General features: G+C 35.6%; 1 protein-coding gene and 1 non-coding gene across 2 annotated transcripts in view; one reads left to right on the forward strand and one right to left on the reverse strand.

Moving 5' to 3' along the window:
* Nucleotides 1-5,173, forward strand: part of LOC138706586 (protein Skeletor, isoforms B/C) — a 450,266-nt gene extending 445,093 nt beyond the window's left edge. Inside the window, exons 11-12 of the mRNA XM_069836080.1 lie at nucleotides 698-861; nucleotides 4,052-5,173. Coding sequence (XP_069692181.1) covers nucleotides 698-861; nucleotides 4,052-4,198 — 311 coding nt within the window. The 3' untranslated portion in view covers nucleotides 4,199-5,173. The remainder of the gene's footprint in view (nucleotides 1-697; nucleotides 862-4,051) is intronic.
* Nucleotides 5,174-15,875: 10,702 nt separating this feature from the next.
* On the reverse strand, nucleotides 15,876-15,951 carry TRNAC-GCA (transfer RNA cysteine (anticodon GCA)). The gene has a single exon. It is a non-coding gene; the product is annotated as a tRNA-Cys (tRNA).
* Nucleotides 15,952-17,421: the final 1,470 nt, after the last annotated feature.

Here is a 17,421-nt window from a genome sequence, read left to right on the forward strand (position 1 = left end):
CCCATGCTTTCCATGACCTCGGCACTAGAATGAGGTGGTGTGGTCGGCACCACGCTCTGACCGCCTTTTACCCCCGGGAAAGACCCGGTACTCAATTTTTATAGAAGGCTGAGTGAACCTTGGGGCCGTTCTGAAAGTTTGGCAACGAGAAAAAATCCTGTCACCACCTGGGATCGAACCCCGGACCTTCCAGTCCGTAGCCAGCTGCTCTACCAACTGAGCTACCCGGCCGCCCACGCATATTATATATTGAGACAATTCTGTTCGACGCCGGGGTTGTATCTGGTGTGGCTTAGTGGATAAAGCGTCAGCACGTAGAGCTGAAAACCCGGGTTCAAGTCCCGGTGCCGGAGAGAATTTTTCTCCGTTCCATTACTCTTTCATCGTATGATGACGCAGAATATCTGCATGGAAATATCATATGTACTTCGGTACATTGAAATAAACCATATAAAGTCATATAGAAATATGTAACATACACGAGCAGTCACATACATATATAGGCCGACATACACATATGAACATCAATACGCATGGAATAGTTCATTATAGATTTTCGTTTGGTTTTGCAGATTAAACCAGAGCCCTTTTTAAATAAACTAATTATATATGTCTATGTATGCAAATACATGCCTATGTAATAGATCTTTGCTAGCGTAAGATGGTGTATGAATTGTTGTTTCCTTGTTATGGTAAGCTGGTCGTTATTGCGAGTGGGCGCACAAGACCATTGATCGCTCAGCAGAAATGGAAAGTTTTGAAGAATACCTGAGCACACTTCGACTGGTGTGTGATGATGGAGAGCCTGCCTACCTCAACTGGACTGTTGCACCAGAAACACCAGATCTTCTGTACTACCAAGTAAATATAAACCATCACTGCCGTGATCACTATTTGCCAAAGGCCAGCATTCTTCATTCTTCCCTATTTTCCGCCTTCCTCTTAGTCTCCACATATGATCCGTATATCTTAATGTCATCTATCATATGATACGAGGCGTGCTCTTAAAATAAGTTCCAAAAGGGTGTAGTAAGTGAACGGAAAGATATTTACAGATCATTTTTGTTGCATTGTATTCCCCACACTTCTCAACATAATCTCCACCATTATTGAGGCATTTATCGAATCGTGGCACAAGTCTTTCTATCCCCTCATTGTAGAATTCGCCCGCCTGTGATGCGAACCACTCCCGCACTGCTGTCTTCACTTCATCATCGCCATCAAAACATTGACCACCGAGAAACTTCTTGAGGTGCAGGAAGAGATTAAAGTCACTTGGAGCCAAATCCGGGCTGTAGGGGGGATGGTCAATTTGTTCCCAGCCAAATTTCGAAATGAGATTTTGGGTGTCACGAGCTGTGTGTGGCCGAGCGTTGTCATGAAGCAACACAACTCCGTCGGTCAGCAGCCCACTTCTCTTGTTCTGAATTGCGCGACGGAGCTTCTTCAAGGTCTGACAATAGGTTTCTCTATTAATGGTTTCACCCCGAGGCAAGAATTCGATGAGTAGGACTCCTTTTCTGTCCCAAAAAACAGTGCACATGATCTTGCATGTTGACATGGTTTGTTTGAATTTCTTTTTCCTTGGCGATGCAGTGTGCCTCCATTCCATGGACTGCTGCTTCGATTCAGGTGTCATGTGAGACACCCAAGTCTCGTCACCTGTCACGATATGGTCAAGAAACTCATCGCCTTGCTCTCTGTAACGTATGAGAAAGCTCAATGTACTGGAAGCTCGTTCGGTTTTGTGTTCCTCAGTGAGCATCTTGGGTACCCATCGTGAGCACAATTTTCGATATCATAATCGATCTGTCACAATTTTGTAGAGAACACTCCACAAAGAAATTGTGAACCTCCTGTCCTCATGAATTTTTTCATCGACAGCACGCACCAAATCGTCATTGATCAAAGATGGCCGACCGGTACGCTGCTCGTCATGCACAGAGACGCTGCCCTCATTGAACTTCCTAACCCATCTCCTGACCATTCCACCACTAATGGCATCATCACCATACACCTCACAAAGTTGACGATGAATGTCAGCTGGTTTGATGTTTCTTGCATTCAAGAAACGGATAACAGACTGCATCTCACAGTCGGCGAGGTGCTCGATCACTTTAAACATTTCAACTGATCACAACTAACCACACACACCGACTGAAGCTCTGAAACTGCATGCACAGCTTGCCTGAGGACTGAAGAAGAAAACACGCATGTGCAAAATAATGATTGCAGCGATGCGACAGCTATAATTGAAAACGGAACTTACTTTAAGAACACGCCTCGTATCTTCTTCTGCCCCAAACTCTTCTCCGGTTCACCATTCCTACCAGTGCATCCTTCAGTAGACAGTTTCTTCTTAGCTAGTGACCCAAATAATTCCTACATAGAAAAGCAGAACTTCCAGCACTCGTGTAAACTATGCGAAAATTAAAATTAAAACTAATTTTTTCCACCTCTGGAGCCCCTCTCTTGCTTTGGAACCGCCTCTAATGCGTTTTCTCATTCTGTGCTTGATTATCATTCTCGAAAAATTTTAAGAAGAGAGAAATTCTTTCAGTCTCTGATGTAACCACTAATACTGTATTAATTACTTACTGGCTTTTAAGGAACCCGGAGGTTCATTGCCGCCCTCACATAAGCCCGCCATTGGTCCCTATCCTGAGCAAGATTAATCCATTCTCTATCATCATATCCCACCTCCCTCAAATCCATTTTAATATTATCTTCCCATCTACGTCTCGGGTCCACGCCTGTGGAGTAATGGTTAGCGCGTCTAGCCGTGAAACCAGGTGGCCTGGGTTCGATTCCCGATCAGGGCAAGTTACCTGGTTGAGGTTTCTTCCGGGGTTTTCCCTCAACCCAATATAAGCAAATGCTGGGTAACTTTCGGTGTTGGACCCCGGACTCATTTCACCGTCATTATCACCTTCATCTCATTCAGATGCTAAATAACCTAAGCTGTTGATAAAGCATCGTAAAATAACCTACTACTCTACGTCTCGGCCTCCCTAAAGGTCTTTTTCTCTCCCGCCTCCCAACTAACACTCTATATGCATTTCTGGATTCGCCCATACGTGCTACATGCCCTGCCCATCTCAAACATCTGGATTTAATGTTCCTAATTATTATGTCAGGTGAAGAATACAATGCGTGCAGTTCTGCGTTGTGTAACTTTCTCCATTCTCCTATCCCTCTTACTTACTTACTGACTTTTAAGGAACCCGAAAGTTCATTGCCGCCCTCACACAAGCCCGCCATTGGTCCCTATCCTGAGCAAGATTAAGCCATTCTCTATCATCATATCCCACCTCCCTCAAATCCATTTTAATATTATCTTCCCATCTACGTCTCGGCCTCCCTAAAGGTCTTTTTCCCTCCAGCCTCCCAACTAACACTCTATATGCATTTCTGGATTCGCCCATACGTGCTACATGCCCTGCCCATCTCAAACGTCTGGATTTAATGTTCCTAATTATGTCAGGTGAAGAATACAATGCGTGCAGTTCTGTGTTGTGTAACTTTCTCCATTCTCCTGTAACTTCATCCCTCTTAGCCCCAAATATTTTCCTAAGCACATTATTCTCAAACACCCTTAACCTATGTTCCTCTCTCAAAGTGAGAGTCCAAGTTTCACAACATAAAGAACAACCGGTAATATAACTGTATTAATTACCTTGAAAATATATTTTATGAAGAAATTTTCTCATGAAATTTCGGCCATTGTATGGGACTGGTGCCCACCCAGCATCGTGATGCACTTGGGGAGCTACGATAGGTAGTGAAATCCGTTTGCGAATGCCAGCTATAACGGCTGGGGGGATCATTGTGCTAACCACACGATACCTCCATTCTGGTTGGATGATCGTCCACCTCTGCTTCGGCATGTGGGCGTGAGGCCAGCAGCCGGCTGGTCGGTCTAGGCCCTTCACGGGCTGTAGCGCCACGGAAAAAAAAATATATTTTATAAAATGAAGACACTTTAATCATTGCTTATTTTCAGCATAATTATTACCAGATCTATACCAACATGAACTGGATTTCTTTGCAGTGTTACACTCACAATAATCTGGGCTGGAAGATCCATGTTGTCGATATGGGCTATCGATCCAGGCGAAACGGTAGCAACACTGCTAACTTCATGGTCCTCAGCTCATCTCTCTCCATTATTGCAATGGTGATTGGACTGGTCAGGTGAAGAGGATCCTCTCTCAGGGTGGAGATTGCTACAGTGCAAAGTTAAAGTGCTCTTTGTTATATTAAACTAGCTATATGAGGTGTGTGCATGTAGCCTACTCCAATGCAAGGGAAGTTTTCCTTTTAATTGTTTTGATGAACCTTTAATTCAATGGAAAAATAGGCAATCCAGACTGATGGTGGTTAGTGTGTCGCAAGGAACTCCGTATAGGTTTTTGTATGGGAACTAATCCACGTATTTGTTGACCAAGAAGTAAGGACTAGTTCTTACTAGCCACCTTCAGGTTCTGTGAACTGCTGCAATTTTACGAGTTAAAAAAAAATAAAAAGAAAGGAAAAAAGGAAAACGAAAAAGAGAAATATTAAAGATTCATAATTAAATTTCAGTCCATTTCTTCTCACTGTGAACAGACAATAAAAGAACAAAGGAACTCTTCTTTGTAAGAAGCACAAACAGACTTTACAGGTAACATATGACAATAATATCTGAATTGTTGTAAATGGAAGATTTTATTTATTCTTATCTTATACTGGTATAGAAGGGATGAATATTAAGTTAGGAATGACGTGTGGTCACAGCACGCAAGCAGCCACAGTAGAACAGTATAGTGAGTCAGAATCAGCTGCCAGGCTATCCTGCTGTATTTCTTTACGTCCAGAATGTTTGCAGAATACGGTACCATACGTAACATTCTTTGGAAATCCTGTAAGATTTTGTTGTATAAGTTACTGTCATTGTCAAATCAAGCAGTTTTATCACATAAATCAAATATAAACGTGGTTTTAATGTCAAAATTTAATGTCGTGTTCCAATATTAGTTACATAGTATTTCCAAGGTTGCGATACTTTCAACGATGCTGCAACTACAAAGAAACGTACAGCATACCCACATATAAGTAGTATTAAATCTGTCAGACTTTATTGCTCTGGTCCAGTGGTTCTTAAACTTTTCTAAGGCCCGTAACACACTTGCAGAGTTTTCGCCGGCGAGAAATGTGTTGCGAGAAAATTGAAAAATTGATAACATGGATTCAAATGGACGTCCACACACTGGAAGAGATTCTCGCTCGAGGCAAAAACCTCGCGTGAGTTTCTTGTGGAATCGGTAGCTCAGCGAATTTTCTTGACACATTTATCAAAGATGTTTGACATTTATACTCTTTATGACAAATGTAGAAAAAGATATCACAGGTGGCGATGAATTGTATTGTTTTTACTTGAAAATGAGGAAAATGGCTGATAATTGCAGTCAGAAACTTATCGAACTTGTACGATGTCACCTGTAAGCCTATTTATATGATACACGGGATGAAAACTATAAAAACAAGAAACTTATAGAAGAAATTTGGAGACAAATATCAGATTTTCTAAAAATAAATAGGACTATATTTTATTTTGATGAGATTTAATAGTATTAATTAAACATTTGAAATAATGTATCTATATGTCTTAACAGTTAACATAATTTTAATCAGAACATAGCAAAGAATCCTCTATCATATCATGAATGGCAAAAAACTGTGGTCCATTGAACCTGAAATAATGTCTAAACGTATCATTCAAATCGAAACCAGTGTCCAAAACTCGCCCTTAGTTTCGTAAGATACAATGTGATTTTCAGATATTGCTGGCTTTAATTTTAGGCCTACTTTTTCTTTTCATTAACAAAATATGTTCATGTAACTCCATTTCCTCATCATCTGAATACTCAGATTCAACATAGCGTTTGTACGTAATTTATAAAGCACAACAATATACTTACAGGTTACAGGTATATATTTAAGTACGATAATATACGTAAATACGTAACCTATAATATTTCCCCCAACGAGGCATTACTATAATCAGAAAAATGCTTTCTGCATGAAGGCAGTGCATAGATGATCATAGCGAGGTGTGATCTGTGATAGCGAGAACTCGCCAAGTGTGTGGAGGAAGGCTCTTCGCCTCTTTCTTGCAACACATTTCTCACTAGCGAAAACTCTTCAAGTGTGTTACGGGCCTAAGGCGTGACCCATTTTTGGGAGATATTTCAGTTTGCGATCCCACACTACCGTAACAGTTCCTGGCTCCATTTCAAAAATACAAATCATTGTAAAATCGTAAAAATTTTACTCAAAACCAGTGAATATTTCTCGATTTTTTCTTCGCAGATCGTTGACCAGTTCTGCATCAAAAGAATACCTTAAGTTTTCAAACGAGGCTCTTAAATTTTTAATAACATTTACAACCTCGCAATCATAAGCGAGAAATCTTGAATTTGAAAATGGTATCACTGTGTGTATGTCGAATACGAAGTCCAGATTTGAGAGGCTAGGTTCTGAAAAACAGGCAAATTTATCACATTAATTATTTGTTACATTGTAACTGTTGAATGATTTTTTATGTTTGTATATGCGAAATAATTGTATGTTAATAAGTTTTGTATTATTTTGAAAATTATATCGCGACCCATTCAGTTTCTTACACGACCCCCACTTTGGGAACCACTACTCTGGTCAATTAGTGTAAAAACAATAACTATCTTTTTGAACATACACAATATTTTCTGTATTTTTGGAGGATATAACTCAAATATTACACACGAATCCGCAGATTAGCCTACTTTCTCCTTCTTTTGAAATTCTTATCGCGAGTTTATACAAGAAATCATTTTAAATCGTTTATTGCATCCAATTGCACAATAAATTTTATTGATTAAAGAACATTTTAAAATTATAAATATCTCTGTCTACAGTTCTTGTTACGAGTTATTTTCAAAACATACTACTACTCAAATGTGACAGAGTTGGAGTAATACTGTTTAAAATCAATATTTTTTAAATAATTTCAAGGGAAAAATTGTTCCAGCCAGGTGTCGAACCCGGGACTTATGGCTGAGCGCGCCAACGCTGTACCGACTGGGCTACCCAGGAACTATACCAGACCCCGGCTCAATTATTCCCCTTATATCCACATACCTCAAGTGGGTTGACAGAACGTCAGAGCCCACCATTGAGTACACACTTTCTGTGTAACTTAAATTTGTGGTCTTTTGTTAACGAACAGTAAACGTGAATTATACAAATCTGGCTTTCAGGTAAAGCTTTACAGGGAGCTGTACCAGATTTGTATAATATTTTTAGAAGTCAAATATTCTGTCCTACCAGAACAATGTTATTAATAGAATGGTAATCTGTATCAGGAAAATGTGAATAATACAGTAGCTACTCGACAAAATTTTACAGGAATAGAATTATCACAATAAATTTTTAGACAGAAGAATACACTACACAAACTAATTTTTTATATTATGTTATTTTAATTTCTTTGCCATTTTTCGTTTTGTTGCTTCCTATTATGTTGTACTTAATTCTTCCACAAGTGCTCCTACATAGACTATTATATTTCAATTTCTTCTACAGAATATACTTAATGTTGTGCATTGAACGTCTACTCAACTGAAAAATAATATTACCGAGTGAGATATAATTTTAGATCTAAAGATAGAATTTCCTGCCCCGAGTACAAGGAAGCACATTTGTGGCATATTTTGATGTAACAAATACGTTTTACATTAGAAAGGGAATAGGAAACAGTGATAAGAATGAAGGAAGTTTTAGAAGTGATAAATTACACAGAGTGAGTAGGGGTAGAAATGGGATTTCTCCGGTGACCTTACTTGACCTATAATTATGTTTGTGTGAAATGCGTGAAGACTTTTTAAAAATCGTATTAAATAACATTTCTTGGAAATTCACACTGTTTCTGATCACTAAGCTGCGGATTTTTAGGCACTAAAAACAGTTGAAATAGGCAGGAAAAATAGGCATTCAAAATTCTCAAATAGGTATTTAAAAAGGCACTAACAATTTCTAATTCATATTGGAGTGAAAAGGGAAAAAAATGGAACTCTCTGCATCATAATCCACAGTTAATTCCCGATTTACCACGAAAATCGTCTGTAGCTGCATTCAGATTGGCAACAGGCCATGATTGTTTGGCCAAACACCTGCATAGAATTGGAATATGTCAGTCCCCTAACTACCCATTGTGCAACCCAAACCAAGAAATTGATTCGGAACACCTCAAAATCTGTGCTTCAGTGGCTGACCATGATATCTTTGAAAAATATTGGAGTGCAAGAGGTCAAATGACTTTATTGTCAAACGCCTGGCATTAGAAAACAACAATAACACAATTTCTAATTCTTAATGGCCAACACGACCATAGCTTAGCATTATACACTATTTTCTATAGAAATGCCATTATGGCAGTGAATAACTGAATATTCCTCCAAATGTTGTAATGAGAACTTATGCCTGTTGTCTGTAAGAATGTTCAGGGTTAAATCGGGAGAAACTTCTCTCCACTTCACATGAAGTGATGGGGCAATACTTCAGGGATCCACTCTCAGCGGGGGACCAAACCAGTGGGAATGCAGTAATGTCAACGTCATTGCCAATCAGCAATAACACTTGTTCCCAATCAGGATTTCAAATACTTATTTCTCATTGTTTCTCCCACATTGCTTGGTATTTCTTTAAGAATAGTTTCTACTTTCTTCATAACTTGCACAGCACTGTGGAGTGGAATACTCCTCGTTTCCAGTTTCGTTATGTAAGCAGGCAGATTTCCAAAGTTTGCTTTGATGAAAGCAAGATCAGATCTTAGCTTTCGGTTTTCCAGGATAATATTTGCTGCTGGATAAAAAAGAAACAAATTACAGATTAAAAAAATATCTATAGAACAGTTAATAAATTAAAATATAATATATAATACGGATATTTAGGCAACTTTTAGGCATTTATAAGCAAATAGCCATTTACCAGTGAAATAGGCAATTATAGGCACTATAGAATTCGCTTATAATACTCGCAATGCCTTAAAATGGATATGTAACCTAAAAGCATGCGTCTTCAGGTTAAGGATTAAAATAGGCATATAGGCATAAATCCGCAGCTTACTGATTACATATTATGGAACACACAGGATGTAAACACATGACATTTTGAAGTGTAACGATGTCGAAATTACAAGAGTTAACTGATATTACAAACTTCCTTTGTTATACAGAAAGTTACACATCTTTCATTTAGTCTTATTAAACTTTTCGTTGAATTTACTTATCTTAGAAACATAATTTTCACTTGAAACTAGGCTTAGTTCTATTTTTAAATTGTACTTTAACAACTACTTATTTGCTACTTCATATAAAATTTTGACTCGCATGCCACTAAGAAAATCGCTTCTTCAATTCAATAGCATTAACTGTTTTTCTCTTTCGAACAATGAAACTGAACCCTCGTTCAAAATTTAGCTTGGCTCTCTCTTTTACAAGAACCTATAATTTCTTATCGCAAACATTACAGTTGTTCTTTCAAGTTCTGAAAGTGTTAATAAAATATCTATCTTGGAAAACATGTGGCATTTGCAATAATTTTTTTAGTAATATATTATCACTCGGGGAGTATTATAAAGCATTTTATATAATGAATTAACCACAAAAATTATTATTATTTCTTTTTTTACTTATAACTTCAGCATAATTTTTATTTTACATCTAAATTTTCAAAAATATTTTTTCACATATCTCACAGCATAGTTGTTCAGTTGAACATATTTAGATCTCTTCATGTTTTTGGTGAATGGTTTAACAAAGTATACATTATTTAGAGATGTGCAATATATTTTGTTATTTTGTAAAACGATTTATTTTTTGTAAAGCTTTGTTCAATTTTATTTAATATTACTTTAATATAAGTTTTATGTTTCATTATTTATGATTTCCTTCCTACAAATATCCTTAACCAAACCTTTTACTACTTAAAAATGAGTTTCATTATCTACCTTCATGTTTAAAACAAAGGGTAGACTGGTAGACTATGGTAGTTTAACAACGTATATTTAATAACATAACATGATTGAAAGCACTTTACTAATATGAAACTGAAAGGGTATCAGTATACATATATGAAAGTTGCATTTTAATGCAGCCTAAAACACATATCAGCGATGAAAGCTTACTCTGTACTGACTAAATGAAGCTTACTTGGTTTTATTCTATTTCTCCTTCATAGGTAAAATTTTGTGAAATACAATAAACCTATAATTTACGAGTCTTGTTAACACGCAAGGAAACTTACTACTCTCAGATAATCATAGAATGATTAATCAGTTTATGGTTTACCTTGATAAGCGAAGACAGAGAAATATTTCTTACCAGTAAGAATCATGGAAAAATTATTTATTTGTCAATAGAAATAATAGTACATCTTGATTACACAACATTTAACACTGTATCACTTCGGAATATGTATGATAAGACTGTCTTGTGTTAAATTCTAACGTACCTTGTTTACATGTTTCGACCCTTTTATGGGTCATCTTCAGAACTGGTCGTTGTTGGTCTTGGCGCCTCTTGTTTTGTTTCCTGTGAGGGTGTGTTCGTGTGGTGTAATGTAGAATCAAAAAGAGTGAGACATCAACACAGACATGGAAATACTACACATCCAACCAAAAAGCCAGAAACTAAACACACTAGAACAATATGAAATATACAGAGACACGAAAACACACCCCAACGAAATTCTCAACACACAACTCAATTTCAGAACACACACACACTCTTTGACTCTACATTACACCACACGAACACACCCTCACAGGAAACAAAACAAGAGGCGCCAAGACCAACAACGATCAGTTGTTGACCCATAAAAGGTCGAAACATGTAAACAAGGTATGTTAGAATTTAACACAAGAAAGTCTTATCATACATATTCCAAAGAAATAATAGCTTAAACTTTTCTGATAACATTAAATTGTTTAATTTAAATACGACAAAATTAACACAACATGGTAATTTTCCTAAAAATTTAGTATTACAGTGAAGATACTGAAATATGAATATTATTCCTTCACGAAATGACGTAATTTCAAAATTAACTTGGAGGGTCAGTAGATATCTCTGAAGATAAGTAACAAAAATGCTTGCTATGTACATTAATTTACTCTCTATATTCCAATTCTACAATTAATTCCTAAAACGATAGAATGTGCCATACCCACAACCACTTTTTACTTGCAAAGTTCTAACATCCTGTTCTCACATACCGGTATAAAGAAACCTTCCATCCACAAATATAATTTCAGTCCTAAAGAAACACAGGACACTTCTGGAACATATCAATTTCTTGTTGCATTCTATGACGAAGGATTGATATACTTTTTACACCGCTTTGAACACGAACACAAGTTTCGTATTTGAAAAATCTGAAATATTATTGCTGAAATTAATTACCTCATTTCATTTTTTCTGAACGTTTACGTCTATTACCTCCCCATAATATATAGACAAAAAAATTATCGGTATATTAATATTTACAAGACTTAAAATATTTCGGAATATCTTCAGTTGTGGGTAAGAATGAAGAGAACTCTTTATCGTGAGTGAAATAAAAACGATAATTCATATCAATTCAAATTTGTAATTTTTGCAGTATTATATATAAAATCATGTAGGATTGTTTATATTATATAATTTAGTAGTAATCTTTACATAAGTAATTGCATTAACATATCCTAAACATTTCTAGCAGAACACATCAAATCACAATACCTAACTGGTACAATTAATAACACTGTTTTCCACTTTTTTTTCCCCCTTTTTAATCGTCCCAAAGTCAAATGTCTCAAATATGGCAGGCTATAATTTTATTTTGATAATCATTTAACAACATTAATGAGATTACTAATCAAACCCTATGTTATTTACATAAAACCATAACATATTAATTGCATATTTGATTAGCTATACCTGATTTAATATGCAGAACTCAGCTTTGGAAATGATACTTTTATTCCATGTTAAATCTTTCGTACACTACTTTTAACACTCGAATATAAATGATTGATTAAATGGCGATCTTACTCGTGTTAATTATGTAAGCATGTGTGGCTTACAGCTGTTTCGGTACTACTTGACACCATCCTCAGAGCCTACTAGATCTCGGCGCTATCTCAACTTCGCTGCCTGTTGTGTGGGTGCGTTCGTGTGATGAAGAGTTGTGTCAAAAACACACACAAGATCGCATCCTCATTCAGAAAACAGAAATAGAACATAGCATACAGAACAGAAAACACACTACAAAGACATCTCAACACACAAACAACACAAACAAATAAATACAATCACACAGGCGTATACAAACTCACATGCAATAGTTGCGACAGTTTCTACATAGGACAGACAGGCAGATCATTCCAAACTCGATACAAAGAACACATTAAAGCAATAACCAGAGGACACAATACATCTACATATGCCGAACACATAACTAATGCTAACCACACATACAATAACATAAATACAGGCATGGAAATCCTACACATACAACCCAAAAACCAAAAACTCAACACACTAGAACAATATGAAATATACAGACACACTAAAACACACCCTGATCAAATTCTCAACACACAGATCAATTTCAGAACACACACACTATTTGACACAACTCTTCATCACACGAATGCACCCACACAACAGGCAGCGAAGTTGAGATAGCACCGAGATCTAGTAGGCTCTGAGGATGGTGTCAAGTAGCATCGAAACAGCTGTAAGCCTCACATGCTTACATAATTAACACGAGTAAGATCGCCATTTAATCAATTATTGATACTTTTATTATAAGACAGTCTGGACTATTATAATTTTATAATTTATGTTTAAATTATATTGATATGAATATTAAATATTCTTTACAAACACATTAAAAATAGTTAGAAGCTGGGTAATTTTAAATAAATCTTTAGGTACATATCAATCATTCAAGTGAAACCAAATAGAAACCACCATATCTACGTCTCCTGTTGTCGAGATAGGCGATTTCATTAAATGGGTTATTAAATCAAAGATAACATTCATTCTCTTGTCACTGATAACGTGTTGTCTTAACAAAAAATATGTAGTTTATATAGCAATATTGAACAAAATTGTTCCTTAAAAAAATTAAAGTTGTCAAATACAACCAATAGATAGGCATACACAAGTATGTATAAAATACAGCTATATTTGCGTGGACCATTCATTTTAAGAAAGTGAAAGTGGCTTTCAACAATAAAATTAGTTATATTTACTTATCTACATAACAAAAAAACAATGAATGAATTTTAGGTGTATAAGAAATGTTACAGATAGGTTATAATGTCGTGTTTAAAATTATTACAGCTTTCAATTATGTTATCAGAGGATGTCATACATTGTTGACTGTGGTTGCTATAATTTAGCATTGAATTACTCTTTTATACGTTACATATATTTGCAGATTCCTGCAAAAGTTGGATACATGGTTACTAAGGGGCTCCTAACACATTACGTTTCGAAGGTCGACAATAATAACGAATCGTAGCGGGTTCTTAATTGACAATAATGTATTGTTAAAAAACAGAGGAAATGAGTGAAAAGTGTTATAAATCGGTTATGTTTGTAATACAATTAAATATTTTTAATTTAGTGAAAGTGATTTAATCCACAATCCAATGGGATTGCTCTCATGTGCAGTGGAGAACGAAAGCTTACGAGTGAGTGTCAGGAGTAATTGTGGCCTAACATATCAACCCTGGTAAAAAGATGTGGAATAATAATGAAAATAGCTACTTCCAAATGCTTATATACGATATCATATACCCTGCAAGAAGCTTGTTAGTGAAAACTGGTAAGAGTGTCGTAAAACAATTAAGGATAGCATCATTATACATGGCAGAAGAAGCTTCTCTACTCTTCTACTACAATCCGTTCGTGGATTCTGTATCTGTAGAACAAACTGGCGCATGACAGAGTCTGCTACCTTTCCTTCCCCAAGATAGTGAGCGAGTGGGCAACAGTTCACATAGTGTGTTGTTGTCCCTCTCCCACGCACCCTTCCTTTCGCGCCTTGACCACTCATTGGACCAACAAGTTATAACGTCAGTTGCGCAGAAGGCTTGTTTTGTGACTGGGACTCTACAGATTCGACAGACGGACTATAGCCAACATTCAGTAATTGTGGATTATTATAAATATATCTTGTTATAGTAACTTGTATAAACAAAATAATGTTTTTTTTTTTTTTTTTTTTTTTTTTTTTTTTTTTTTTTTTTTTTTTTAGTGTACAATAAAGTATGAAAATGCACTTACCTCGAAACCAAGTAAAATGTTTGTTGAAAAAGTAGGTATTTCTCCTTACACTTGAACTACTAAATTGTGCACATACTGGTCCACAAATGTTTATATTATGAATTTTAAAGAAAATCTATCATCAGCTAAATACAAGATCTCATCATAACATTTTACTCATTATACTCTACCACAAGACATCTCTATATTCTTCATCTTATACAGTTTCAGTTGCTAGAAATTGGAACTCGCTACCGAGTGATTTAAGGGGTTGTTGGACAATAACTTCATTTAGGTCAAAATTACATAAATTCTTACTTAACAAATTAATTGCTGATTAATATTTATTACATATAATGAAACTAACATCTGTTCATTCTTATTATTACCATTAATTTCTCTAAATAGATTTACAAAACCTCTAATGGCAATTACATTAATATTCTCATTATAGAAATATATATATATTTTCTCTCCCTGTAACATAGTTCTAGTAAGCTTATATTAAATTAATTTTCATAATTTTACTAGCCATCTCAAATCTCAAATTAATTATAATTGATTGAATTAAATTAGCTCATAAATTATTACTTTACCTTATAGGTTTATCCAAATTTAAATAAATATGTAATCTACTAGTCGTTAAAACTTAACTAAAGAATATTGCTGGAGAACCTTTTAAGTGTAGTGTAAATATTCGTAATTTAAATATGTATTGTATTGATTAAGGCTGGTTGAGTGGAAGAGAAGGCCTTATGGCCTTAACTCTGCCAGCGAAAATAAAACATTATTATTATTATTATTACTATTATTATTATTATTATTATTATTATTATTATTATTATTATTATTATTATGTCGATGTAAAGTTTATTCCATATTTACTAATTTGTTTCTTTATTGTCCATTTTAACTCCAAGATATAATAATAAAAATAGCGTTTGCTAAACATTCAGATCTCAAGAATAAAAATGTATGGCATTATCGTTATATAAAACTAAATTTCACATATTTTTTCATTTGTTTAGTTTCATGAAAATTTATTTCAACAAGAGTTGTTTCTAATTTGTATATATATCGTATATGAAAAGAATAGAAAACTGCACATGCTTTCTCATATGTGACACACGAATTTTGTATGTACAATACAGTACATTTAACTATTCATATTGTTTAAATTTTTTAATGGAAAGTACCGTATATGCAATTTACATTGCATTGTTCAATGTGTACATATTTTACAGTCAGATTTTCTGATTAATTACATGACTATTAAAAGATTTCCTCTTAGCTGTACCTTCGTGAAAATCTACAGAAGACTTTAAAAACAAAATTATCTATTATATTTTGGGACTTTGGTTGAAATATCTGTAATATCAACAACTGTATCTTGTATTATTTATTAAGTTACTGAAAAATTCAAAATACAATACATCACATATTCATTTTGTATGAGGTCTCGCCCATCTCATTGAATATTACACGGCTACTATGAAGTAGCCAATATGTATTATTACAATTTAATACGAGAAAAATTCGTACCGGCACCGGGAATCGAACCCAGGACCTCTCAGCTCTGCGCGCTGAACGCTCTTACCAACTGAGCCATGCCGGGACACGATCAACGGCGCCAGCCGAACTCCTCTCGTAATGCTTTTACGGCCTTACTACCTGCATTTGAGACGATACAAGTCATATATGCAGGAGCGCATATTTAAATGACTTTGTGGCTGTATTCAACATCAGTTTGTGACAACTGCTAACAGTTAATACATCACATATTTATTTTGTTTGAGGTCTCGCCCACCTCATTGAATATTACACGGCTACCATGAAGTAGCTAATATGTATTATTACTATTTAATACGAGAAAAATTCGTACTGGCACCGGGAATCGAGAGGGGTTCGGCCGGCGCCGTGGATCGTGTCCCGGCATGGCTCAGTTAGAAAGAACGCTCAGCGCACAGAGCTGAGAGGTCCTGGGTTCGATTCCCGGTGCCGGTACGAATTTTTCTCGTATTAAATAGTCAAAATACAATGTTAACTGACTTTTTAATTTATCAAAATTAGAAGTACCGTACTATCAATGTAACAATAATAGAATGATGTGAGTTTTTAGGCTTCACGGTGACTGTGATTAGGATTATCGAAAAGCCTAATTCCAATAATAGAATGACTTTAAAATAATGCTTTGTAGAATGCTTATTAAATTAATATTACAACTGTTTTCATTCCTGCTTTATCACACTAAAACAAAATTTTGATGCTATATACAGTAACCGGGCCCATTCATTGTAATTTTTAGTAATCTACTATAAGATAGTTGCTGTGAAATATTTACTTCGGCATCCAGAAGAGGTTTAAGTGGATTTTCATTGCTATTGATCATTAATAAAACATCTCACACCCATTAAAAAGCTGGATATGTCTGCGTCTTCAGACAAAACTATTTGTTGAGATTACTACAAGAGTCCAAATCTAATAACTCTGTTCACGATTTGTAGGGATCCCAATGAGTAGAATTTACTCTTTCCTCTCGTCCTAATCTTTTCATCTGGAGAAGTGCAGTAGGTCGAATATGTGAACATTCTATATTTACTACAATTCAAACCACTTTAAAATAGTCCACACCTGTGGAGTAACGGTCAGCGCATCTGGCCGCGAAACCAGGTGGCCCGGGTTCGAATCCTGGTCGGGGCAAGTTACCTGGTTGAGGTTTTTTTCGGGGTTTTCCCTCAACCCAATACGAGCAAATGCTGGGTAACTTTCGATGCTGGACCCCTGACTCATTTCACTGGCAATATCACCTTCATTTCATTCAGACGCTAAGTAACCTAGATGTTGATACAGCATCGTAAAATAACCCAATAAAATAAAATAAACTTTAAAATAGCCCACCATTGTTTTCCCCAGTATTTGAAGCGATTACTTTGGTACACTAAGATGGTCCTGAGAGCTTCTTTTCTTGAATATGATTGCTATCCTTAAACACACATGTTACAGGCATTGAATTCTATTTCTAATTACTACATGAAATGTCTAGTCAATTAAGAAATCATCAACTAATTAAAATATAATCTGTTTC

This window comes from Periplaneta americana, chromosome 1 (assembly GCF_040183065.1).
Source record: "Periplaneta americana isolate PAMFEO1 chromosome 1, P.americana_PAMFEO1_priV1, whole genome shotgun sequence".
Lineage (NCBI taxonomy): Eukaryota > Metazoa > Arthropoda > Insecta > Blattodea > Blattidae > Periplaneta > Periplaneta americana.